The 27,192-nt window shown below is 37.2% G+C and overlaps 3 protein-coding genes and 1 long non-coding RNA gene across 4 annotated transcripts; 1 reads left to right on the forward strand and 3 right to left on the reverse strand.

Moving 5' to 3' along the window:
* Positions 1-4,828: 4,828 nt before the first annotated feature.
* On the reverse strand, positions 4,829-8,540 carry LOC112199184 (FRIGIDA-like protein 5). Its single transcript, XM_040518734.1, has 4 exons — positions 7,667-8,540; positions 6,274-6,834; positions 5,515-5,687; positions 4,829-5,402 (listed from the first exon to the last, which is right to left on the reverse strand). The coding sequence occupies exons 1-4, from the start codon at positions 8,538-8,540 to the stop codon at positions 5,004-5,006; spliced, it is 2,007 nt and encodes a 668-aa protein (XP_040374668.1). The 3' UTR covers positions 4,829-5,003.
* Positions 8,541-13,934: 5,394 nt separating this feature from the next.
* LOC112200097 lies at positions 13,935-17,687 on the reverse strand. The gene is made up of 9 exons (XR_002936154.2): positions 17,408-17,687; positions 17,156-17,254; positions 16,541-16,726; positions 16,210-16,418; positions 15,862-16,014; positions 15,603-15,748; positions 15,158-15,306; positions 14,380-14,580; positions 13,935-14,239 (listed from the first exon to the last, which is right to left on the reverse strand). It is a non-coding gene; the product is annotated as an uncharacterized LOC112200097 (long non-coding RNA).
* A 1,070-nt stretch (positions 17,688-18,757) lies between these two features.
* LOC112200467 (squalene monooxygenase SE1) lies at positions 18,758-21,656 on the reverse strand. The gene is made up of 8 exons (XM_024341496.2): positions 21,342-21,656; positions 20,819-20,930; positions 20,558-20,735; positions 20,272-20,440; positions 19,958-20,176; positions 19,593-19,868; positions 19,204-19,482; positions 18,758-19,090 (listed from the first exon to the last, which is right to left on the reverse strand). The coding sequence occupies exons 1-8, from the start codon at positions 21,588-21,590 to the stop codon at positions 18,986-18,988; spliced, it is 1,587 nt and encodes a 528-aa protein (XP_024197264.1). The 5' UTR covers positions 21,591-21,656; the 3' UTR covers positions 18,758-18,985.
* A 1,007-nt stretch (positions 21,657-22,663) lies between these two features.
* On the forward strand, positions 22,664-26,097 carry LOC112200311 (squalene monooxygenase SE1). The gene is made up of 8 exons (XM_024341337.2): positions 22,664-22,979; positions 23,378-23,489; positions 23,630-23,807; positions 23,931-24,099; positions 24,208-24,426; positions 24,527-24,802; positions 24,940-25,218; positions 25,338-26,097. The coding sequence occupies exons 1-8, from the start codon at positions 22,752-22,754 to the stop codon at positions 25,440-25,442; spliced, it is 1,566 nt and encodes a 521-aa protein (XP_024197105.1). The 5' UTR covers positions 22,664-22,751; the 3' UTR covers positions 25,443-26,097.
* Positions 26,098-27,192: the final 1,095 nt, after the last annotated feature.

A 27,192-nucleotide genomic window follows, 5' to 3' on the forward strand; every position in this document is an offset into this window, starting at 1 on the left:
CGAAATGGTAATTAATCTTCCTAAAACTATACAAATAAAACTTTGATTAAAGAAAAAAAACGAGGAGATTACATCAATTCAAAACATCTATTGTCCCCCAATAGACGTCTATTAGACGTGTATTGCCCCCTAATAGACGTGTATTGCCCCCTATTGCCCCCTAATAGACGTCTATTAGCCATGTATTGCCCCCCAACAGAACTTTTAGTCTCCGGAATAAGAACCAATCTCTTTAAATTTAGACAAATAAACTTTGATTAAATAAAAAAAATGAGAAAATTACATCAATTCAAAATGTCTATTGCCCCCCAATAGACGCATCAACAAACGTCTATTGCCCTAATAGAACTTTTTTTTCTTCCTTGTGGGCCTTCTGCATCAATGAAATCAATTCAAAACTTACAAGTAAAGCATCTCTCCTGGATTAATCGTATAGCAAAAGGGCCTAGGCCCATTGAAGAACAAAAGGAACTTGACGAGCTGTTCATTTCCAGCTAGACCAAAGCACAGAACTAGCCGGACTGTCCACTTCCAGCTCAAACTCTCCGGTGACCGGAGAATACGAATATTGAGCGGTCGGGTACTCCCTTACGTACATCCGATGCACATCAGTGGGAGGGAGGAGGAGGAAATGCTTCTGTCCCGTGATCACAACGTAGAGATTCTCGTACTGATCCTTGTGAAACGACGCCGTAGAGCGCTCGTCCCCAATCTACATGTTGACGGCCTTGGGTCAGCAACCTAGGGCTTCGATGGCGAATTGGATATGTGGATCGCAGTCTGCCGCCTGAGGAGAGTACTTAGAGGGGAAGCAATTGTTCTGCTGCTGCGCGTAGGAAACGAACGCATAGAGAGAGAAGCATGGCATGATGTAATTTTTTAATTAGGCTGAGGGTAAAAATGTCAATTTAGTGTAAATTGGGTAAGGAGGAATAAAAATTTGTTGCTAGGGTAAATGAGAAAACTTTTGCTCATTTTGGAGCTTTAGGTCAATGACCCTAATTAATATGGTCAGCTATACTAATCAAATTAAATAGTAGCCTTAATGTTGTTAAATAATAGTGTATTTCATGGTTTGTTAGGTTAAGGATATTTTAGGTAATTTGGGTTGTGTATTTAGTAAAATATTAGAATGAGAAATTAAATGGTAGTTGTATTGAGTAAGGAGTGTGTATTAAGTAATTAGAGATGTGTATTTAAAACTTCTCTGTGATTTTTCATTATTTTCCGAAAATACCGCTGCATGGTCCTTTGCTTTTGTTTTCTAAATTGTCAGTTTAGAATCATCCACTAATGCATTAGTATTTTGGACCAGAAAAGAAAAAGAAAATAAGTTATGTCTAAATTATGTATGGCCCTGGTGTGAAATGTTTAATTTTTTTTTTTATTAAGAAAGAATTTGATTAAGACCAAAATTAGAATTTGATTAAGACCAAAATTTATTATTTGTGAAAACAATATATTGTTTCTCAAACCACATGATCTCTCACTGTTTTTCAAAACCGCAGCATGTTGCATTGTTTTTTCTTTCAAAACCGTCAATCTAGAATCCTCCATCGATCTATAAAAAGGGACTCAAGACAAGTGAGTTGTGCACTCAAGTTTTCATTTCTCATTGTCTAGCTAATTGCTTGGTTAAGTTTATTTTTCACAACAAAAATGATGATAGTCTATGTTTTTGAAAGCGTTGGATGTCAAGATGAAGAGGAAGATGACGTAAATGAGAAGATTTATTATTGTAGCTAAATCAATCATCGAATCAACGATTTACCAGATTAAAGAAAGAGGTATACTACATATCTTATTTGAACATAGTTATATACATCTTATTTACAAGACAAAACAAACTATAATGAGTTATCAGTATACATACTCTTGAGATATCAACACTTATGCTTTCCATATATTATTTATTTTTATTGATTTTTTTTAGGAGGCCCAATACACTGCAGTCCCTCTATTAAGGATGTCAACTCTCCCTTGATTTCATCTTTTGCATGTGTTCTTAGGCAGAGTTAAGAACTAAGTAAGATTTATCTTGCTTTAATTCGATCAAGCTCCTTGGCCTTTTGGTTGAGTTCCTTCTTTCTCATTTGAATTTTGAAGTCAATGAGAGACGCAGATGCCTTCCCTTCAGTTCCATTTCCTTTAGGCATTCTCTAACCCTCAGATCAATCAATTGAAGTTCTCCAAATTGCTTTTTTTTTTTTCAAGTCAAGATTAATTCAAAAGCTTCATTAGTTCTTTTGTTTTATTTTTTCCCCTTCTTTAACGTTATTCTAAAAACTAAATAAATAAATGAATAAAAGAGATTTTTATGTAACAGACAAAAACATAGTTCCACCTTGGTTTACAAGTGTTACAGGAAGATCACCGCCTTCTGGTAATAATGCTCTCCTTCAAGTTCCTTTTTACAGAAGAATATACGTGTAGATCGATAAGCAAATGATGAAAAACCACATCTAAACTAATAGACAACCAACATGTTAGTATAATGTGCACGATACAAGGTGTATATTAGACCTATAGAGAAATGACTGTTTTGGAAGCAAAACCATATCATTATTGAGAATATGCTAGTCAAGCAGAATATGGGATTATGTTTAGATCTTCAAGGGCGACCATCTATTTTTTATGGTTTTGTTCACTTGAGTTTACAACAGCTTAAGTTGTCTAAGCTAATATCCTTTTGAATTTGATTGATCTGAATGCACAATTCAGTTGGGATTGCAATGACTTTATGTTGTTTGTTTCCATGTTCAAATCACATGTATTGTAGATTTTGAGCGATAGGAACTGAACCTTGGTATTGAAAATTTGAACTGATGCTATCTGATGTTTCGGATTTTATAGTGCATATTGTTTCTGAATTTCTGTTTCGTAGTTGTTAGTTGATCACATGGAATAAGAACCTGTAGGCTGTTTAGTGTTGGTATGAAGAGGAAAGTCTCTGATCCTACTCTCAATATTGACAATAAGAAGACAAAAGTTTGTCTCGGATTTTTGATATGTACGTTTTTGTTTGAATGCGGTATCAGTTTGCCACAATAAACCAACTCCATACGTGGGAATTTGAAACACCAGTTCACCCATATTCTGCTTACTACTTTCTTTATTAATTCTATAGTCTACACCATTCTAGGGTTGTATACAGAATTACAGATTGAATTAAAATAAGTTCATGAACTCACTAAGTTCTAGAACAAGAGAAAAATTCTAGAACAAATTTGAGAAACAGTACGTTGTCGCATAAACTCATCGATCAAAATTCACAACATATTTCTAAATGCATGTTGCTTTTGATGTATTTGTATTATTCAGACAAGTGATTTTGGTTTCTAAAGTTAGAATTTTGATATTCAGCTGCAACATCAGCTTCAAACTTGTTTCGAATCTAATGTCCTCATCCTATGTATCTGTTTTTCCAATGAATTGAAACTGTCATGTAGTTGTGCTAGAGACAATACTAATTACATTGAAATTTAGGCACCAACTTGAAGTATTCAGGCACTATAGCTGTATTCGACATTGGAGCAGGAGCGTTGGAAGAGGCATACCTTGAGTTTGGACTCGAGGCATACCTCCATCAACTTCCCACCGTTAGGATATATACTTACAGTTTGCACATACATGCTTCAGGTACCCACCTTTAATTCCCTATTCAACTTACTGTATGTACTTATATTCATGCAATTACTGAGGAATGTCTCTTTACAGTCGACAATACTCCTCTAGCATTTGAATCTGCTTATTCCCACTAATATATTTAGTTTTTGGTTATATATGCCTTAATTGTTCCAGGTTCTTCCATTGGAACTGGAATCTTCTGGTGTAACTCCTTTCTTTGGCATGGTGCATTTAACTCTGAGGACTGCAATGCTCAGTTGTGAGCAAAAAGGGATCCAGTATCTCCTCAGAAGTAATTACCCTTGCTTGCAGGTTTTGATCATCCAGATAGTCCCTCAGAGAATTGTTGATCTTGATGTGAGAAACTAATTTCTTAGTATATGATATGATAAAATATACGTAGGTCCATAACATCTAATTAATGCTCATATTTTTTTGTGATATCCTATAACTTCTTCAGGAAAGTGAACCGTACGATGTAGGATATATGGACACCAAATGCACCAAACTACCATTGTGTAAACCAAACATTGAAAGCGGATCAGGTGAGAGGTTGCGAGGGTACAAGACACGAAATTGGCTTGCTGATGTATTTCTTTTGCCGTGGCATGTGATCGAAAAACTTCATATTCTTATTGGCGAGGAGCTTCAAAATCAGATGAGTATGGTTGAAAATCGTGGCTTTTGTTGGTTTTGCTTTGCCTGAAGTTTTTAACCAGCTTAGCTTCTCAGGTATATATTCTTATTGTGTTATTGGTGTAAACTGATCATTCAAGACTGCAAATTCCTCAGCCCTACGCCCTAAATTATAAACCTGCAATATCTGAAATTGTTTTTTAAATTCAGGTTCTCTCAATACAATGGCTGTTTTGCAGTCCACAGTAGTGAGAAATTACTTCAATTCAGATAAGAATTTGAGATTTAGGATCTAGATTTTGTAATTTTCAGCTTTATTTTTGTGTGGTTCAAGTTCAACTCACAATGATATAGTTAAAATACCAGCCTGACTTTGGCATAGTCGCATAGAGCCATAGACGTACTGCATGAAACTAGAAAAGGCATTTGATTTTAAGTTTTTAACCATAATTAATTTGTCAACAAAATATAACAGAAAAGCATGCACTGCCTCTAATATCATCTCTATGCTACAATCAACAATTTCTATACTGCCTCCAATTCCTAGAATTCTATAATAGTTGAATGATCACTATCAACAGTGTTTATATTAAAGTTCCTGGATACATTTTAAGTAGTGCCATCTATTTACATGAATTCACTCCACTGCTGATCTTTTGCTAGGTGGATATATAATCCAGAAAAGAAAGTTAGCCGGCTACCTACCACAGTGGTTGGGGTGGTTCCACTTGGGACGACAACTATGTACCAGAGTGAGGGTAGTATATACCAGTGTTCTGAGCGCCGCCAGACTGCCCCTTATGTAACAGCACAGATGAAAGATCTGACTGCAGAGAGATCGGGGTGTAAATTTGCAATGCAGAAGGCTGAGGAACAGCTACAGCTTTCCGATGAACTTTATTGAGCTGCTGTCGGGGTTCAAACGCAGTAGGAAGAGTGCTGCTACTACGTTTGGTTCCTCTTTTTGGCACAGTTGCCAAATTCGCCGCCTGTAGTCTCCAGTTCTCCTTTACTTGCTGCAGTCGAGTTATTTGAATTTCAATGATTGTTGATGCACACTCCGTCGACTCCAGATTGTGGTTTTTGTTCATGTTAATCGCAGCTCTTAGACGAGTTATCTGGTCGTCCACAATCCTAACCTGGGAGAAAAAGTACGTAAGCCTTGACAAATTTATATCAACATAAGAATGTTCCTGAATTTTACTATTGTGAAGCACATATGGGATACCGAATTAAGAAGAGCTAGAGGACCTTTTCGTTATGTAACTTGGTTCTCTTGTAAGCATTTCTGCAACACTTTATTTGTTCCTCCATGTATTCTTTTAGGAGTGGTCCGGGAGGAAACTTGTCACTTAACTTGAAGGTACAAATCAGTCCAACGGCTTCCATCAGCTGCTTCCTTTCAACAAGAGTCCCGATAAACTCTGCCATATGAACAACAAAATGGAAGGATTCATCAAACTGCTCTACAGAAGTTTCAAAATGAAAATTGCAAAGTTGGGAAATTATTCAAGAAAAGAAATCATAGTCAAGATGAAAAGGAAGTAGTTCGACAACAATAATTCCTATGCAGGAAAACAAACATTGATCAGTTGAGTACTTAAGACTAATTAATTTGTTGTTGGAGAGAGGATATTGTTTCCAACAGACTATATCAAACCAATCAGAAATTTACTGATCATCCTAGCCACACTTAAAGATTGTCAATATGAAAAATCCCTATAAAGTCAGCCTGTAGCACAATATCTTATTGACTTAACTTCATTGTACAATTTTTCTAGTAACAACAGTAATTGGGTTTCTCAAGCACTTATATGTCAAGCCATTTGGTAATATTCAACATTTCAACCCAACTGCTAAAGAAGGCATTATATAAACAACACAAACATATATAACCATCACCCTAGAAAAATGAATTCAATAATGGCATTAATTAAGATACATTCATAGGTACAAAAATATACAATCAAAACAGATAGACTGCAGTCAAAAGAAATGTCAAGAACTTACCAGGGATTTCATCTGCAAAATCAAGTGTCTGACATAATTCTAGGGCCTCTTTATGCTGAGAAATCATCCCAAGAAGCTTTACAATTTCATCTACATTTAGAGTATAAAGCAACCCAAATGTAGCTAGGAAGTGCAAAAATCCCAAAATTTCCAAGGAATTCTCTGTATCAGCTCTCATATTTGCTTTCCATTGGACTGCCAACTTCATTGCATCCCCTTTCACCCGAGCTCCGGCATGTGGTGAGAGTCTCAGTAGCTGCTCTAATAGGGAAATGTAGGTTTTGATCGAAGTTACTTCAAAACCAACATCACCTTTTGTCCAATATTGTGAGAGATAAGTTTGCATCCAATCCAACACAAGTTTTGCAGGGTCTAATGAACTTTGCAGATTATCAAAAAATTGGTTCTCAAGCAAATCATTCCCAGTCACTTGTCCATGCAAATTCCTTGCCTTTAAGGAGTCACTTAATTGAGGATTTGAAGAAGATGAAACTGCTACTTTTTTGGCTAGTAAAGATTCTGGTTCCTCAACTTCGATAAGGGAAGAAATGACATTACTTGCTGTGAAATTGCAATAAGAAGCAACAAAATGCACAATATATATATATATATATATATATATATATGTTAGTACAATGAATACATTTGAACCTAGCATAACAAGATATTTACAGCATTATCTAATACTCGTGCTTTAGTTCAAAAAGATAAATTGTGGGACTGGCCGGGAGTGGAGATAACTATCAGATTGAATGTTGCCTAGCAAAGCTATAGATATGCTTCTATCAAACATCAGATGGGCAAACTTGACAAAGAGACTGCCTGAAAAACCAATTAGAAGTATATGGAAAACTCACAGCAACAACAGGATCTAATTAAATCTTGTCCAAGAAAAAGAAATCTTGGACTAAATGGCATCAACGAACAGCTTATGTGCCACCATGCACGTCCATTGAGAGTAACGTTTTCAGGCCAGCAAAAAGGAAAACTGTTACTTAGTAATAATACCCTATCCAAATATAAAAAATATTTTTGACAAAAATAACATCATCCTCTGAAAAGGCATTTCTTTCGGTATATTAATGTACCGATGCTTTAGTTGGTAGACTAACTCCTTGTCATCTAGCTAGATTGTGGTGGTCTGCCTACCACTGTGGAACTACAAGAGACTGTCCAGCACTACAATTGTCTAGTCTATCATGTAATGTACGTACCAAAGACTTTATCGTCGGAAAGAACAATTCTTAAAATACATAACTACGTACTCTACAACACTGCGCTAAAGAATACAAAAATCTAAGGCATGTCCTATAGGTAATGTAACTAATGCTACCTATAATGCAAGAACTAGAAGCATTAATTAATTAAGAAAATAGTAGAAAGATCTTATTACCTGGTGCCGGTTCATATTGCTTCGGTTCAAGTTCTTTGGTCTTTAGATCAAGTTCCTTCTCTCTCATTTCAAGTCCATGAGAGATTGAATCTAAGTGCTTTTCGCGTTCTTCTAACGAATTTTCACCCTCTTGAATTGATTTTTCGAGTGACTGAAGATGCCTTTCTTTCAATTCAATCTCATTCAGGCATTCATTTACCCTTTTTTCAATCAAACGAATCTCCTCCACTTTCGGTTCAAATTGTTTTTCTTTCAACTCAATCTTCTCAGACAATTCTTCAAGTTCCCTCCCTTTTACTTCAAGCTTTCTCGACCACTCCTTCATTGATGTCTTATGCAAACACAACACTTTCCCTTTCACCTCCATTGCCCTGCTTAACTTTTGTTTCAATTGAATCTTCTCTTCTATTTCCTTCTCAACCCTATTCAGTTTCTCCAAGCTCTCCTTCATTCTCTTCTGAACCGACTCACACTCTCCCTCCTTCACACCAATCATTCTCTCAAGATCCGAGAACCGCTTCTCTTTAAACTCCAGTTCTTCTTCATGTTCTTGGATTAACAACTTGAGCGAGTCTGAGTGACTCTCACCTTTTACAGCTTCTTCTTGTCTCTCCTGGATCAGCTTCTCAAGGCTTCGAAGCTCCACAGCTTTGTTCTCCGTCTCGGCCTTCAACACGTCCAGTTTGCTCGTCTCATCTCCGATTCGCCTCTCCCGATCCTCCAACTTTTGACATCGGACCTGGGCAGAATTTCGGGTCGACCGAAACTTCTCCTCCATGTTCTTCATGCGTTTAATCAACCGAAGCAGGGTTGACGACGTTTCTTGTTGCTCTTGCAACCTCTGCTCCTCCAATTGTCTCAACTCCGACGCCATCATCTCCTTTTTTTCTGTACGGACCGTGTGGGGGAAGATTTGTTGAACGAAAGGGAAACCCTAAATTGGCAGAGGTGTAGTGGTGGAGAAGCCGAAAGCGTTTTGTGAATCAACAGGGGAAGAGTCAAGTCTAGTGGGGCCGCAAAGCTGCAGATGTTGCCACGTGCCCAATTTTTTTGCAGCGTGGACTGTCGTAATTACACATTTGACCAATGTTCTTTGTGTTTTCACTCTGAAAGTCAGGCTTGCCTCCATTGCAAGTTTCACTGAACCTATGAAGCTCACAAATCTGCTGTTGAATGCATAACCATATTATTCTGTAGATGCAACCGCCAGACTAATCTCATCGTCCCCATTGCTCTAGTATTACAGCAAAATACCACTCCCTGATTCCATTTCTTTCAATCTATTTGTTTAGATTTGATTTTCCATTTAAGACTGCGAAATGATATTGAACCCCTCCATATAATTTATCAACCCTGAAAAGGGTACCTTTAAACATGAATTAGGTCATATGCATGTATCCATGAATTTCCTTGTATACTTAACTAGTTGTATTATGAAATTCCTTGCTTTCGGTATTGGGGATTTGACATATATTGTTTACAGACATTCAAAAATCTAAGATTTACTCCTCTTAAACTGTATTAGCCAGGATATAAACTTAAATATATTATGAGCAAACTTTGTTGCATAGACAAAAATAAATGAAATAGTAGGAGAGTCTCAGATCTAGGGCTGGGCTCGGGTCGGGCCGAGCCCGAAAATCAGTGAGACCGAGACCGAACCCTAAACTTTCAGTTCGGGCCGGTTTGGGCTTTTTGAACTGAAAACCGACAGAACCCGAACCCATTCGGGCCGGTTCGGTTTTCGGGCTTTTTCGGGCCCAAAATGTCTGTTTTGCCCGTTTTGTCAGTTTTGGTACCTGGAAGACTGGAATGCATATCAAATTATAATGCTGTCAACTGTTGAAGAAGTACTAGCCCTTTTATAAATTTATAGCAAGTAATTGTTTCTGAATCAAACATACATAAGAAAATGAACTGAGAGACAGTTGCTAGCAAATGACGGTGGTCATCCAGTGTAGATGTGACCCAACCCCCTCCGATTGAGTTTCGAAGAGCTAATCCAGATCCTGCAATCCCACGCGGCTCAACAAGGCACCTCAATGTTCTACATAAGTTACTTAACTCTACATCAGCTCAATCAAAATAAAATATTGTTCTTCAATCCTTAACAAATTCAGTTTATCATAGCCCAAACTCTGATATTACTTTGGTTCTCAACAGATTCACAGTAAAATATTGTCCTTCAACTCTCAACAAATTCAGTTCGTCCAAGCCTAAACTCTGATATTACTTTGGTTCCCATTGACTCATAGAGTCTTACATCAATAAATAGCTACAGATCAGACATGTCATAATAGTTCAGAACTCTCAGAGACAATAAATCAAACATCTTCTGTGCATTATATGCTTACCTGATCGGAAGAGTTGATCGGATTATTGAAGACGAAGCAAAGGCCTATCGGATCTCGGAGCAGCTCGGACTTGCGCCAAGTCGGCGACGGCGAAATCGGGAGCTGTAACAGCGCACGGATCGTGTTCTTGTTTCGACAGACAACCTTGAAGGCGCAGGGTAAACCCCAAAGGCGAGGATCCGACTTCGAACCTGGTTGAGGTGGTGGAGGGCTCGGAGAACCCCAAGGGGGTAGGCGCCGGAGCTGGAGAATTCAGAGAAGAAGGCTCGGAGTTAGGCTTCGCAGATGTTGAAAGCGGAGTGGAGATCGGAGGATTAGGAAGAAGTACCAAATATAGAATTCGTCCCAGAGAGCCCCTTGAAGCAACGCCTTTGATTAATCATCCTAAGTTTAGAAGGTGGTGGAGGGCTCGGAGATAGTGAGATGGTATCGATAGTTCGATACTATCGAAGTATCGAGTATCGACAAGCAAAGAGAGGGCGGCTGAGGTCGAGTTAGTCGACTGGAGGAGTGTAGCCTTTAGTCCCTTTACTCCTTTAGGGTTGTTTAAATTTTTTTTAATATTTAACTTATTATTATAACACCCAATCATGGACTGACATGTGGCATCTGCTACAGTATCGGGTCGGTTCAGGCTTTCGGGCCCTAAAAATATGAAACCCGAGACCGAACCGATTACATGAATTCGGGTCGGGCTTTAGACCGAACCGAAAATTTCAATTCTAAAACCGAACCGAATCGGGCTTTTTCCCTCTGTTCGGGTCGGATTCTCGGTTTTTCGGGTCCGGACGCCCACCCCTACTCAGATCAACTTGGCCACTTGCCTATTTCTTTGATATTTGATTTTGGAGCAGTTTTGTAGAAATACAGCTAAACTACTTTTGAAATCCTCAATTACGTTTCTTTGTCTTATCTCTCATTTCCAGCAGATCAAACCTCTGATACTCACTGCACAAAAGAATCCTTGTGCTTGCTTCTTAAGATAGGTATCTACTTTATTAAAAGAAAAAGGAAAAAAGAAAATGTATCTATCCATTATTGCCTTCACTTTTACTCTTCTCTTTTACCATGGTTACAATTCCTTTGCTAAGCTTTTTACTTTTTTCCCATGCATATCTATTGGATATGAGGTTATTCTTTTACCTTTAGCTGTTTTCGCTTCTGTGTTCGTAGGTGAAAGCATTTTCTTTAGTGATGGGTTTGTCGACTCACTCGTGACAGGTCTTTTACCCTATTGGCTTCACTTCAGATACCAACAAATGAAGATGCTAGTAAAGCTTTATATATATTTTGATGATTTTCCAAGCACTGAAGCACAAAAACCGTTCCGGGAAGATCACCAAGCACAAATTACTTATTACGAGATTAGAGCTTTACCGGTAGTTATTTGATTAATAGGACTCTAGTCTCTAGCTATCATTTCCAATAAGCCAGTCGAGCACTCCTGCTTCAAAGACAATTGACAATTTTATAAGAGGGTGAGCAAAGGTTGTGAATTGTTTCCTTCTTCCTTATATTTTCATCTGGTCTGGGAATTCCATTTGCATCCAACTGGCTCTACTTTATTATCTCATCCCTTTGATTATTTCGGGTGATTGTTTGCTCATTTATCTCTTTAATTAACATCTAATTTATGGTGCTATCATAGATTTTCTCCCATGTGCGCAATAGCAATGTTCAATGGTACTTTCATGTAGATCGATCAATTAATAAACATTATGTATGTCATTTGTTATAGATGGAAGATGAAAGAAGATGGGAGGAATTAGAGGTTGACTTCTTGATAAATGTATTTGGAAGAGTGGAAATGGAGTCATTGCTTTTGGATGTCCCTTTTGTATGCAAGTCATGGTACACAGAAACCCTCAACCCTTCATGCTGGCAATATCTCAAATTTCCTGATCTTACTATTGATCACTAGCTATGAGAGCCGTTTCTCGGTGACTGCATTTGTTAAGTGTATAATCAGTCGTAGCAAAGGAAAGGCTATTTCTCTCAGGGTTCCACACTATTTGATTATGATGATTACGGACATATTTCCCGTCATGAAGATGTTTATGGATACGACCAATTAGTCGCGCAATTATACTCCTAGATATGTGTCCGTACTATTTGATGATCATGATGGTAATTATGAACATGGTGATGCACTTTGGGGATATATACTATTCCAGTCCTAGCTAGCCAGCTAGGTAGTAATTTGTTTGAATTGAGATCACCTTATATAATCTATCTGTCCTGAAACTGATTCTATTAAACATGAATTTGGCCCTCGATCTACCTGCAGAAACTATACATGCACACGGAGGTGTCAAATTAAATTATAGGTATTGAGTTCATTTTGTTGTTCTTGTTCGAAGATTTGTAATTTAATATTGTTCTGTGGCTGGTAGGCATGATGAACTTATTTAATTACATTGTGACTTCTAAGTATTTTGGGCTGTTTCCATTCAACACAAAGACTCCTAAGGATACTAGGAGACTTGAACATCGAAGTTTGAGGAAAGCATCTTCCTCCTATTTCCCCGGTGGTCCTAGGAGATTGAAGGATCGAGCAATGAAGCGAAAATCAAGCTCACTAGTATCAAGTTAAGGTAGTTTGCATTTCATATCAATTTGCGTGTGATTGATGCATATATTGTGGATCTAAACTGTTATGCAATCCTATCGATAGTTTTGGAAAAGCTTTCAAAATCTTATCTGCATTTAAAGTTGTTTAGAAGTCATATAAGTTAAGAGATATCAATTGCTTGTTGTTAGTTAGGATTGATTGAGTCTTTCTATCTGTTTGAAAAACCTTTCCTAATTTATCTCAATTGTGATCAATGTGATCGGATTGAGGGGGAGTCTTTGTCTTCTATAAAAGGTTTTGAAAACTGCATTACAATGTAGAGTTTTTAGTGTTAAGAATTTGATGTGTGTTACATAGTCGTCACAAAAACTGTTTTACTAAAACTCTCATTGATATCTTTGGTGATTTCATTTGCTTGCTCACTGCATCCATTACTTGCATAGAGATTGAGATCAGTGAGACTTCAAGATCAGGCTGATACAAAAGACACACTCAGTTTATTAGCAAGAATCAGATCCAGGGCGGAGTGTGTTAGAATATATAGATCAATTAGTTGTAAAACAAGTTAGCGTTGCCGCTAGTCAACGTAGTTGTGGTGAACACCACTGCTTGTAAACTGTGATTTGTATTCTTCTTGATTCATAGTGGATTTGATTTTTCGTGTTGGCTACGTAACAAGCCACGCAGTGATGTTTCCCCAGTGGTAGGGTTTACACTGTTAGCAAATACCAGTGTCAATTTGTGGTGTGTATTCATACTTATAAAACTACGATTGTTGATCATTTCCTTAAACTGTTCCATCTGGTGTGTTCACTTCTATATGTTGTACCCCATAAGAGCATCTTTAGCAATGTTAGCCATTTTTGAGTCAAAATTTAGCCAAAATAACTAAAAAGTCATTTTAGCTTGTCACTTTAGAAATACGTCAGTATCAATGCTCTCTATTTTAGCTCATTTTGAATTTAGATTACTTTTTAAATGAAGATTAAGTAGTTAAAATTTATTTATAATTTATATAAAATAACACAAAAGGAATGTTTTAAATTATAGAGAGCCTCATTTTACTCTCTATATTTAGGAGCGAGATAGCTAAAAAGTTATAAGGGAGATAGTCACTTAAGAGTTTGGTGCAGTTGCTAAAATAGATAAAAAAAAAAAACTATACATGCTCTCTAAAATAACTAAAGAGCTAAAATAGAGAGTCTGCTAAAGATGCTCTAATAAGGTCATTATATCTAATTTCACATGATTTTTAATTAATGTTCTCTGTTTCTACCATTTTCCGATGTCGGTGAGCACTACAACAAAAATGAGCTATAAACACCATTGTGAATGGTGTGGATTGAAGTAAAAGACAACTATGATTGGTGTGTAATGGCAATTGCCACCATCTTAGACACCAAAATTTGAAGCGTTGCCATTGCTGGCGTGACAAAGACTCAAATAGGCACTATCATTTTTTTGGTGAGTTTCAAACTGTGGGCCCCATCACCAGAAAACACACCATCTAGCAATGGTGACTGCAATATTTCATATTAAAAAAAAATTAAAATTAATATACAAATTCAATTCTCTGAAAAGAACAATTCTTGGCAGCCTTAATTCTAGGCATGGTATCTGCAATTTCCTCTTGTCCTCCATGGATGACTGCATCAAATAAAATGACAGGAATATTTAGAATATATAACACTTACAAAGCCATAATATGAAATATCAACTAAAATTTTTTGTTGTGGAACAATTGAAATTCTGAAAACACAAGCTTAAGGAAATGGGTATATGATTACCTTATATACGTCTGATATCCAGAAGAAACTGTCAAGTAATATTCTGCCATACCATTTGGTGGAGAAAGTATGTCATGCAAGTAATATTCTGCCATACCATTTGGTGGAGAAAGTATGTCATGCAAGTAATATTCTGCCACACCAAAGGCCAAGATATGTAGTCAATGTCACAAAGTATGCTGCCATACCATTTGCCTGCACCTGCAAAATTCACAGGTTATATTAGACAGGAAACTTCGAATATACAAGTGCAACTATAGTACTAAAATATAGCAGTCCAGTCAAACAAAGGAGACCTCAAAACAAAAATCAGTCTCTTTGATTTTCCTGCACTAACAAATCGCTAAACTGCTCAAGCTTCCAATAAAACACCAACTTCAATACACAGCTCCACTAGATTAAATAGAACGCAATAGAATGATAGGTTAACTAAAACCATTAGAATGAGCTTCCACCTTCAGTTTCGATGTGGACAAGAGAAGTAACCAACCATTGTAAGATGATCAAATATTGCATATTCACCCATTGTAAGATGATCAGATCATGCATAAATAAAATAAACTAAACATTAGACTATTCTTTCAGGGGAAGCTTTCATTGCTGAGATAAGACATAAACACTAGGCTAGCTTTTATTTACTTTATTTATTCACAAAGCATGTGTACTATTCCAGAAGTATGTTGATTCACAGGTGCTGTATAGAACCTAAACCCACGAGAGCTAAACAGAAGCCTGCAAAAAGTAAAGAATAAAAAGGTGAAGGTACTGTCATGCACACCTTGAGAGAGAAGCTTAGAAGCAGACCCAGCAGAGAGAGAGTGAGAGAGTAAGGAGGAGAGTCTCCAAGCTGCCATGTCCACAGAGAATAATAATTCTTCAGAGGCCTTTATCCTACTCCTCCTTTGTTATATTATAAAGCCCCAGTTTCTGCGCAAAAAGAAAAATGTTGCTCATGTATTGCTGCTTACATAATGAAATCCTAATTTCATTCTCGTCTAACTCAATACCTAGAAAACATATTGTAGAGGTAGTTCTCTAGTTTTATTGACACAAAGAAATAGAATGAGATGCCTGCTAGACTGCTACCAGGTACAAGTACTGAAAACTACAAGTTTTGTTGAATCATATGCAATGGTTGTAATAGCAATTCGTATTTGCACCAATTACTAAATATAAACCCCATATAAGTTTCATATAAATAGATGATTCAACGTAAAACTTACAATGCTGCAGCAAGTCGTGCAAAACTGTCTGAGGAGTGGCCCACAAGTGTCATCTCCGAAAACTGTCCAAGGGAACCACGGATTTGATGAGGTAATATACCAAGAGGTTGCTCACTGGTTCCATTATTACAGAGTTTGCAAATATCCTGAACACATGCAGTTTAACACAAGAATTCCAGGTAAACATAGTTCAGAAAAACTAAAAAGCAATAATAAAATATAATGCCAAAGACAGTTTATAACTCAGAAGATTACATACCTGTACTGCTTGCCTGGAACTGAAATATGTATGTATCTGAACAGAATATATGGGCGGTCAGATACCAGTATACCAGAAGATCTTGGATAACCAACATGGAAGAAGCCAATAGTGATGAACAACACCGAAAAACTAGTAAAGAAATGAGCTTTTCTGCAAACAAAAAGTGAGCATCAAGGCACATGCACCCAAATATTTTAAACCATGAACCCAAAATACCACATACAATCCCTGTTTGTCCTGTCTATCATATAGGTCTACCAAAATACACCAAATTAAACGTAAATCTACCTTAGGATTTGAAAACTCAAATCAGTAAGCAAGAAATATGAGCCAGTAAAAATTTACCTTCACAAGAAGGTCTAATTGCTTGGAGTGGTGGTTGACCTATCTCCAATGTAAGTGTCAGCAACTGGCAGAATAATTTCAGTAGATTGCGATGTTGCACCTAGATATGGTAGCAATTTCTGCAGCAAATTGACTCTTCCCTTGGTGAGATGCTACTGAAAGTTGCTTCACAGCCACTACCTTCCCATGGGAAACTCGGAAAGTGTACCCTATACAACAATAAATCTTAATGACATCAGAGGGCCTCTCTCTTTTCTTTTGCTGTAAAAACTGAAAATCATTAGTTCAAAACTTCAAATATATGATAATGATCGATTCAAATAGGTTTTACCTTGTAAAAGTAGTAGAAGGATTAACACCGGTAACTGTTCAAAGATCTTTCTATCAACATGAATTGCATCAACAACAATATATTTTTTAGTGCAGAGGGTGAGTCTGACATAATGCTGGTTGTGCTGGTCATTGGTTTATGAGGGAGCAATAATCTAATAAGAGGTTTCATCATCAAACCAAACACCTGAACAGAGAACAATAATAAGAGTCACTAACAGAACACAGTGGAAAAGCACCGTGGCTAAGTAGATAGCAGTAATACGAAACTATTATAGATGCTGTTAGCAGTTGGAAACCATTTCTTAAATATTTGTGTAGCACCTGAATCAACTCAAGACCGTAAGCTAACTATTCAAATGTTTGTATCACACTAATACATCTTCGACTCCTGAGTCACAAATGCTATACGTACTTGACATCATGGAAACGTTATCTAGAGAGTTATGAGTTGCAACAACAATAGCTGATCAAATTATAAAATCATTAAAAGATTCGTTATTTTAATAAACCCAAAATTTAGATGTGCCATCAAGAAAGAAGCATGCAACAGCAGAAACCAGAATACCAACCAAACATCATCCTAAAATTCAAAAAGAGAGATAATTTGCTGTACCTTTGGGGCGGATCTGAGATTCATTACAAAGATTTTATATGGGGATGAAATTCTCGCCATAGTTTACAATCGATGAAGCCGAACTCTTACAAAAACCACCTGAAATCGAAGATCATTAAAAGTTGTACAAGACAGAAAATAAACCCAAAATTCAAATCTGCCATCAAGAGAGACGCATACAATAGCATAAACCGGAGAACTAATTAACCAAACATTATCCTAAAATTCAGAAAGATAAATAATCTGCTGTACCTTTTGGGCAGATCTGAGATTCATTCCAATGATACCATACGAGTATTAAAGTCTACCCATAGTTTATGGAGATGAAGCCGAACTCTTACAAAAACGACCTCAAATAGAAGACCACATTCGATTTTCTACAAGACGGAAAACCATTGAAAGATTGCTGCTCTCTTCATAACTTGAGAGATGAAGAGATAGGGCAGCGAGAGAGAGTGTGTTGTGCACCGCAAATTAAAGATTGCTATCGATCAAAATCATTGTAAGTGTGATTTTTTGTAATTTCATTGCTTAAACAAAAGACTTATTATGTTTAAAAGAATATTTTAATGGGTATTATTTATTTGGTGACATTGCAACAGTACAAACATGGGGTCAATGGAAGTATAATTGTTGGGTGCTGTCACCATTAACTAAAACGTGGGCATGTAATGGTATCCTTTGCCCACTTTTGTGGTAGTGGAGGAACATTCGGTAGCCACAATCATACAAAGAGGTCGGTATTAATAGCGGTTCACCTAATTCGATGTGATGCTAGGGCTCCATGCTACGTCTACACTATGAGTAAAAGGATTACAAGGATCAAGAGAAGGATCTCTAAAGAGTGGAGCGTAATCCATGTCTAATTGTGTGAGGGTGTCCTTCTTAAGTTCTTGTATGATGGTGGATGATCCCTTACACAATAATTAAATACTTCCCGTTTTCTTTAAAATTCTAGATTGGAAATAGTCGTTCATTATCCCACTTCATGAAACTGAAACTTATTAGATTTGCAATAGTCGTAAGGTATCATCATGCTTCGCTCTTCTTAATATATATAGATCTCTCCCCCATAATTGGCTTTAATTGCTATTCTCTCCTGCATATCTATTGGATATAAGGTTGATCTCTCGTCTTTAGTCTCTTTTCCCTTTTGCAGCAATGATATTCTATCGAAGCCAAAAGCATCTTCTTTACTGATGGGTTTGTCGACTAACCTCGGACACCAACAAATGATGAAGATACCACTAAACTGTGAAACTTGCATATTTAATGATATAATATAGTAACTTCCACTGTAAGAAATACTAAACTGCAACCATTAATCTTCTTATAAGAATCCCTCATATAATTGAAGCTAATGGAACAAGGTCGCTGAAAGGATGTAAACCAAAAACTTAAAACTAGATGATTGTAATGCCTCTGTTTGGAAAATAAGATGTTTAATAACAATTCAAAATAAACATGTTTACACTGGTCCTTTCAACAGTGCCTATAGATTCGTGTTTTTTATAACATCAGCATAAACCTTCAACTTAATTTGACCTTCATAAAAGATAATTAATCTTAAAAGAAGAGCTAATTTTAGCAGGGACATCAAAAGAACAACTAATTCTGCAGAACAACTATTCTTAAAAGAATCAAGAACATAATTTCTGAGCTCTTTCTAATTTTAGCACTGAACCCCCATCTTGTTCTTTACTTTCTGGATGGAACGTACTAATGCTTCTGTATTGTTCATTTGATACAAATTGGTTTATTAAATTAATAAAATAAAAGAATAGAGGTACAAATTTTTCTCTCAAGACATCCATTCTTGTTTCCATTTCTTCAATGAAGAGGAGGAGACCTGTAATATCCTGGCATAGTGGCAGGAAAGAACATCTGTCTAACTCCTTCACCCTTTATAATGGGAAAAAGGATGCCAGATGCACTCTGAAAATTGAAAACCAGAAATATTTGTGTCAGTAGCAAGTTATATGTATATTTAAACTCATAATTGAAAACCATGTTCATGAGAAAGTAGTGGGAATATTTGGTCAACCTACCAATATCAATCTAGCCCCAAGCCACATGCTTTTAGGTGAAGGGAATGGAAACATCAAGCGCCCTACACCATATATAGCAACAGCAAAGAAATGGAGAAACAAGTGCAGTGGGCGAGAGTTAAGACCAGAGAGAAGAGATACTGGTCCATACGAACAGATGCCTCCAAGGCTCAAGTAACCGAAGCAGGCTTCACGGATTTCCTGTCTTGCTGGATCAGGTGATGCACAAAACACCTGGTACAAAGCACCTGCCAATGTGTTTATGGTAGATGACACAGGCTGCAAGGAATACCAAGGACAATTAAGTAAGCAAGAACCACAAAAATAATTTTTCCACAACATTCAATGGCATAAACAATGGACATTTAGTTGCTAAATGGCGGCTTTACCTTCCGCAATGTGTAGAATGATTCAAGGTAATTGCACAAAGCAGGTGCATCATTGAGATCACGTAGGGGTCTGAGAAGATTCCGGAGAAGAACAATGTCTGAAAGAGCCACAGTCATTCCCCCTCCTGTTAAAGGATGCCTCATGTTGAACGAATCCCCTAGTAAAATTGCACCAGGAATGGGAAGAGGGTTAGCGGCCATGCTCTTGTTTTGCATTGTTCTGATGTTTCCTTTGTTGACAGCAGCCATAAAAGCATTGTAGAGCTGAGGGGGAATCTGAAATACAAAGTAGTCATCGTATTAGCCCAGGTCAGATATGTATGAAGTGTAGATTAATCAAGTCAAGCAAACTGGAGAATAAATACCTGAGGAGCCACCTTGGTTTTCAAATATTTAACCATTTCACCACTAGCTATTGAAGGTACTTTTGTTCCGGGTACATCGACCAAACAACGAACCTGAGTAGAACTGATAGGATAGAATAAGATGGGTGAAGGGTCTCCCAAAATCACATGACCATGATTTGCGTGTGGAAGGTCACAGTTCTCCAAGACCAAACCAATAAAACAAGAGGGACTTTCAACCTGCAGTAATATCAAGTAAACCTGTTGGTCTCATGTGCTAAATTGCAGTTCATCAGATTTGAAACACAATGCTTGATATTCCCAAAGGTTGGTACCTTTGGAGCACTAAGAGATTTGCGCAGATTGGAAAAGCATCCATCGCACACGATTGTTAGTGGAGCATATGTTCTTAGGTCCTCTCCAGCCTTGTTCTTGTAAATCACCCCTTTGATAGTACCCTTTTCTTCAATTAGTGTTGTCACTGTCCCTTGTTCCAATTTTACACTGCAAAGAAATTGGGGAACTTGTATAAGAGGTTGAAACAAATTACATGAAAAATATCATCAACAATAAGTCATAGATTAAAATCTTATAATATAGTTTTAGGGAAATTAGGATTACTTTGATAGATTTGCAGCTTTTTCGCGCATTCTTTGGATGAAACGCCCATTGTGAAAACTTCTACCAGCCACATCTGAACTGTAATTTTCCAAGGGATAAGACAGTTTTGTATCCTTTCCATCTTTGTAAAGAGCATAGCCAAACACTTTCTGAGCATCAATGGACTCATTTGCACAGTCTGCAGTCAGAAATAAATATTGTTCATCAGAAACTATGGAAAATTATTGAAATGAATCCTAAACTGAGGAGGTGTTGCTTTACCTTCAAGACCCAACTCAATCAATTTGAGATAACCCCCAGGCTGTAACAGCTCACCAACAATTCTGTCAGGCTCACTCAAGTCTCTTTCGATGACATGTATGCGGCGTCCTTCCTGTTGCAAGAAGCACATACATACTTAACTCAAAAGGCCAAATATTACAGCAAGATCTGATATCTGCGCGCATGTATATAACTTAGGTAATGTTCCTTTAAAAAAAACTTAGGTAATGTTTATTTAATTCATTAATTACTCTCCTCCTTAAGCTTTCTCAAATGCAAGGTACTGTGAGTGCATTTTGTACTACACTAATCAAATTACTAGCCAACAGTGACAAATCAAAAGAGAAATAAGCAATTAACTTTCATCAATTAAAGAAGCCTGATCTTTTTGTACCCAAAAAATTTGCATTTAGAAGGCAAGAAAATAAAATAAAAATTCTACAAGTTCTGGGTTGGTTGTGAAAATAAAGGAGAAAAAGAACAGATTCCCAATCAAAGACTAAGAAACAAATCATAATCTGACCTTGGCAAGAGTGTAAGCAAGAGCCGCACCAGCAACTCCGGCGCCGACAATGACTACGTCGGCACTTTTCTCTTGCATTTCCCGCTGAAACTCACCGTTGGGTGGCATCCTTTCAAACCCTTTACTCTTCACTCCACTTGAAGCCTTGAATTGTTTCTTTCCATTCAGAGTGGCGTGGATGATCATGAAGAAAATAGATCCCAGCAAAGAAACTAGCACCCCACCCAAAACATACTCGTAAGACACCATCTTCAACAAGTTTGGTGATCAATGATCCAAGAATGGGAGTTTGGTTTTGTGTAGGGATGTGGAGGACTTGCGGTTATGGTGAGTATTCGAACTGGAGTAGGGTTTATATATAGATATAGGTGTATGTTGGCGGCAATTAATTATGTAGCGGACGAAAACAAGATCACACTAATAACTTGACCCAACTTCCACGATGCTCTCGATCACTCCAAGTCCAAGCCATGCTCGCCGGACTTGATGATTGATTTGCTTCTAAACATATAATATGATTAATTTGACTAGTTACTTATATGCATATATCTGCGTTTGTATAAAAATTCAACAAGAAGAAGACGAAAATACATGAATAAAATGAAGCTGCTTGCTTGGATGCACCAAAGGTTTCTTTGACCAAATTTTGTCTCATTTGGAGAGGTGAACTAGTTCCGTTCCAACTTCTTTCTTTTATCTTTTAACAATGTTTGTCAGTCAGTCAGCCGATGTGTTCAAGGAAACACTGACATCATTTCGTGAATAAATTTAATAAATTACTAAACTCCATCAAAATTCACTAGGCCCTCAATTGGAAATGCCGCAACAAGATACATCTTCTAATTTTCTATTTACGTGCCAATTTTTACATAATGTTAGACTATTCTATGTGCTTATCAATTAAATAACCTGTTAATTTGTTTCAGTGTCAAAATTTTGTTTTCAGATGATTAATTCTTTATGTATTCTCTTTTAATCTAACACTCTTATTAAAAAATTAAAATTAAAATTAAAACACAAAATCCTCGTGCAAAGTTCTAAGTTTTTACTCGATCAATTGAAAAAGACGTTCTTATATCGCCCACAACTTTGTTTTCTTGATGGGGAAACATCCATGGAAGTCCTTTCTTGTCCTTGATTGGCAAATCATCCCCATACGATGTGACCCTATTTTTGTTTCTTCCATTAGGTTCGTACACGCCGTAATACAACCCATTGGCAGGCGCCTCATACTATAACCCAAAACCACACACATGCTTCCAAACACAGCTCTATATAAACCCATTCAACTTCCCCAACTGTCCATAAGTCCTTCACTTCCCAAACAAAACTCAAAAACTAAATCAGAGAGCAGAACTAAATTCCCATTCTTCATTCCTATAATCCTATTCCTAATTAGTTTTGTTGAAGATGGTGTCTTACGAGTATATTCTGGGTGGGTTCTTAGCTTCTTTGCTTGCCTTTGTTTTCTTCATGATCATCAGTACTACTCTTGGTGGAAACAAAAAGGTCAAAACTTTAAGTGGAGGAGCAAAGAGTAATGGGTTTCAGCCGGAAATGGAGGAGGACAAAAGTACCGACGTCGTCATTGTCGGCGCCGGAGTTGCCGGTGCAGCTCTAGCTTACACTCTTGCCAAGGTAAGATACTAATTTATTGATTTTATTCTTTTATTAAATCTCTTTCAGATGGAAAAGAAAATATTTCATTTCTTTCTTGGATCAGCTAGCGGACGACATAGTAAAATTAGTCAATGGTGTTGTGATTACTTTCTTCTCTTTTGATTTGTATCTCTTGTGTGATAATTTGAATAGTGCAATCCAAAATGTATTTGAAATTTCAAACTTTCATTCAGTAGTAAAACAGAGTATTTTAGCTTTTGCTAAGATTGGTTGCGATTGTAAGTAATATTTGAGAAGGTTTAAGGAGGAGAGTGTGATTTACATAGGTATTCTCTAAAGTGTACAGTGGCTGAGCTATCAGCTCCATCTTTAATCTGGGCTTTTGAGTTAAGCATATGTTATGTTTCTTGTTATAGGAAGGACGCCGTGTGCATGTCATCGAAAGAGACTTAACTGAGCCAGACAGAATTGTTGGTGAGCTGTTGCAGCCTGGGGGTTATCTCAAGTTGATTGAGTTGGGTCTTGAGGGTGAGCAATCTCCTATAGCCAATTGAGGACTCCGTTGTTGTTCTTGTATTAGTTTGACATAGTTTCTCATATTATTGAATGTTTAGTACTAAGTCGACAGACATTGGTTTTTAATCAAAACTATCTCTTTGTGGCTGCAGACTGTGCAAATGAGTCCATTGATGCTCAGAAGGTGTTTGGTTATGCTCTTTACAAAGATGGGAAGGATACAAAACTGTCTTACCCCTTGGAGAAGTACAGTGCAGATGTCGCCGGGAGAAGTTTCCACAATGGTCGTTTCATTCAAAGAATGCGAGAAAAAGCTGCAACTCTTGCAAAGTAATTTTCATTTCCCTTTCAAGTATATTACAAGATTCTACGGATTCTTGTATGTGATTACTTTGCTGGAATCTGTTTCAAAGTTTCAATATTTTAATCATGTCCCATGGAATTTCATTGCAGTGTAAAATTGGAACAAGGATCAGTGACAACACTAATTGAGGAGAAGGGCATTGTCAAAGGCGTGATTTACAAGAACAAGGCTGGAGAGGAGCTGAGAGCATATGCTCCACTAACAATCGTGTGTGATGGATGCTTTTCAAATCTGCGCAAATCTCTCAGTGCTCCAAAGGTAACAATGGGGTGCCAACTCTGGGCAAATCAATAACAATTTGAACTCAATTGAATCATACCAAGTATTTGTTCTTTCGCAAGACCAACAGATTATGTATTGCCGCAGGTTGAAAATCCCTCTTGTTTTGTTGGTTTGATTCTGGAGAACTGTGACCTTCCACATGCAAATCATGGACATGTGATTTTGGGAGACCCTTCACCCATCCTGTTTTATCCCATCAGTAACACCGAGGTTCGTTGTTTGGTAGATGTACCTGGAACAAAAGTGCCTTCAGTAGCTAATGGTGAAATGGGCAAGTATTTGAAATCTGTGGTGGCTCCTCAGGTACTTTAATAATTTGATTGACTTAATTAGATTAAACTTGATACACATAATACCCCATCTGATTGAATTGAACTAATATGAGAACTAAATTGTATTTCAGATTCCCCCACAGCTGCACAATGCTTTTATGGCAGCAGTAGAGGAAGGAAACATCAGAACAATGCAAAACAAAAGCATGGCTGCTAATCCTGTTCCCACTCCTGGTGCAATTTTATTGGGGGATGCATTCAACATGAGGCATCCATTAACAGGAGGAGGAATGACTGTGGCTCTTTCAGACATTGTTCTTCTCCGTAATCTTCTTAGACCCCTACGTGATCTCAGTGACGCAACTGCTTTGTGCAATTACCTTGAAGCATTCTACACACTTCGTAAGGTAATGTTGGCATTTAGATAACTCATAACTAAAACTTCTTCTTTGCATATCCCATTATAAGTTCCATAGAATTTCATCCAATATGGCATTGTTTTTCGTTTCTGCTTTGCTGACAGTGTGCTTGGTTTTCATCGCAGCCTGTGTCATCTACCATAAACACATTGGCAGGTGCTTTATACAAGGTGTTTTGTGCATCTCCTGATCCAGCAAAACAGGAAATGCGTGAAGCATGTTTTGACTATCTTAGCCTTGGAGGTATCTGTTCATATGGACCAGTATCTCTGCTCTCTGGTCTTAACCCTCGTCCCCTGCACTTATTTCTCCATTTCTTTGCCGTTGCCATCTATGGCGTCGGACGCTTAATGCTGCCCTTCCCTTCACCTCAGCGCATGTGGCTTGGGGCTAGATTGATCTTGGTATGTTAACAATATATTCCCACAACTTTCTTATGCACATGTTTGTCAATTACAACTCTGCATATGTGCATAACTAGCTGCTTATACAAGTGTTTTGGACTTCGGTTCTTTATTTTCAGAGTGCATCAAGCATCATATTCCCGATTATTAAGGGGGAAGGAGTTAGACAGATGTTTTTTCCTGCAACAGTGCCAGCATTTTACAGATCTCCTCCTCTTCACTGAAGAAATGGAAACAAGCATTTTTGGAGAAAAAGCATTGACACCCAGATTAATTTGTCTTTTTATTATGTGACCCAATTTGTATCAAATGAGCAGCACAAATTCCCCTTAGAAAGTAAAGATGAGGTTCAGTGCTAAAATTACGAGAGAACCAATTATGTTCTTAATTCTTTTAGGATTTGTTATTTGTACACAGCTATAGGCTATAGCAGGCTATAGCACTGGTAAACAATCCACATGGTTTTTCAGTCAATGAATTGATCTTCGAGATTGTAAAGAAGAATAAGAGTCCCAAACTACTAAAGAAGAAAAAAATTAGCCGTGTTTTTGTTTCACAGGGATCTGATGTTGCTCTTGTTGACGGCAGCCATGAAAGCATTGTAGCTAGAGCTGAGGGGGAATCTGAAACCCTTGGACTAGCTAGTCAAGTTCAGGTAGACCTTTGGATAAGTGAAAACTAATAATGTAATTGATAAAAACCTAGAATTGATGTTCCTGTTTTATAATTTGCTGTTGTAGTAGAAGCATAGAACAGTACAATAGTTCACGCAATGCATGCTTCTTTTCAATTTAGCTGTCTTATGTGAATCATGAAGAGTAAGTTATAGGAGAAGTTATCTTCACTCTGCTGATGTCAAATATAAATACTTTCCACCGACAACAATAGTTTTCTTGTTTTTATTTTTTTTTCCCCCGTTTTTTAACCACTTTGTTTTCTTGATTTTTTGTGACATAGAAATGGCGATATACTCGAATGTGGCCAGATTCCTTTGTTCTATTCATATATATCTACATTGTATCTCTATGGTTGTTACTTTTTCACTTTTTCGGATTGAAGTGTCTCATGTTCCCATACTCTACTCTCCCATTCTGTAGATGTGAAGTTTATAAAGTTGCTGCAAGCAAACACAGTTGCAGTAACCTGTGAACAATATTAGATGGCATTACACAAATTTTGGCCAACTTGGAGGTGGGAATGAGGTTTCCTTCTTTTTTTTGTTGGTTATTCTTGGGGAAAGAGGATTGGAACTACGACCTCATCTGACATTGTAGATGAGAATTACCACTAGACTAACTCTGGAAAAATTTACTTGGTTCAGAAGCAAGAGGATCTTTTCAAATTCTTTACGATTGAAAAAGAATATGGGGAACTGAATTCAAAGACCTGAACCATTTCTAAACTTATTTCTGTATCGGAAAAAAAAAAAAAAAAAAAAACATTTGTCAACGTTCTTTCCTCTTTCTGGACCAAGTGTAAGAGAGCCTTGAAACCAATGTCCAGAAGCTATGCTTTGGATGAAGTTTCTGTACAATTGCAATTTATATTCATCTCTTGCTGCCCCACCCTTAGCATTATTGCTTCTAATTGAAGCTCATTAATTGAAGGCCCCAATACAAAGTCAAGTGCCCTTAGCAATGCATTCCTGAATCCTGATACCACTGTTCTCCAAATTTTTTTTCCCCTTATTGCTGTTATGAAAGTAGTTGTTTTCCTCCTTTAAGTTTCTGCGAACAACTAAACATTTCGAAATTATTGATAGAAAGAGAAATATCCACCATATCATTCCATCATAATGTCAATCGACCAGATGATGAAAATTTAACTTCAGTTTTCCCCATCAGATTTCTTCAGTTTTCAAAGTCCCTATGAGTATGCTTTGGGCAGGTTTGCACCATGCTAGCATAGTTTAGCAACATTCTTGCTGATAGCAGTAAAGCGAGTAAGCTGAGGCATGAGCATTGTAAGGAAGAC

This window comes from Rosa chinensis, chromosome 4, assembly GCF_002994745.2.
Source record: "Rosa chinensis cultivar Old Blush chromosome 4, RchiOBHm-V2, whole genome shotgun sequence".
Lineage (NCBI taxonomy): Eukaryota > Viridiplantae > Streptophyta > Magnoliopsida > Rosales > Rosaceae > Rosa > Rosa chinensis.

What these genes read in the sequence shown, in the direction of transcription:
- LOC112199184 (XM_040518734.1), bottom strand. Translation starts at nt 8,540, where the DNA reads ATGGCGTCGGAGTTGAGACAATTGGAGGAGCAGAGGTTGCAAGAGCAA. An exon ending in GCAATATGAACCGGCACCAG is followed by an intron (nt 6,835 to 7,666) that starts GTAATAAGATCT and finishes GCAATTTCACAG; the next exon opens with CAAGTAATGTCATTTCTTCC. An exon ending in TTTTGCAGATGAAATCCCTG is followed by an intron (nt 5,688 to 6,273) that starts GTAAGTTCTTGA and finishes TTCATATGGCAG; the next exon opens with AGTTTATCGGGACTCTTGTT.
- LOC112200467 (XM_024341496.2), bottom strand. Translation starts at nt 21,590, where the DNA reads ATGGTGTCTTACGAGTATGTTTTGGGTGGGGTGCTAGTTTCTTTGCTG. An exon ending in TTGCTTACACTCTTGCCAAG is followed by an intron (nt 20,931 to 21,341) that starts GTCAGATTATGA and finishes TTCTTGCAACAG; the next exon opens with GAAGGACGCCGCATACATGT. An exon ending in TTGGGGCTAGATTGATATTG is followed by an intron (nt 19,091 to 19,203) that starts GTAGGTTGACCA and finishes TTCAATTTTCAG; the next exon opens with AGTGCATCTGGCATCCTTTT.
- LOC112200311 (XM_024341337.2), top strand. Translation starts at nt 22,752, where the DNA reads ATGGTGTCTTACGAGTATATTCTGGGTGGGTTCTTAGCTTCTTTGCTT. An exon ending in TAGCTTACACTCTTGCCAAG is followed by an intron (nt 22,980 to 23,377) that starts GTAAGATACTAA and finishes TTCTTGTTATAG; the next exon opens with GAAGGACGCCGTGTGCATGT. An exon ending in AATCTGTGGTGGCTCCTCAG is followed by an intron (nt 24,427 to 24,526) that starts GTACTTTAATAA and finishes ATTGTATTTCAG; the next exon opens with ATTCCCCCACAGCTGCACAA.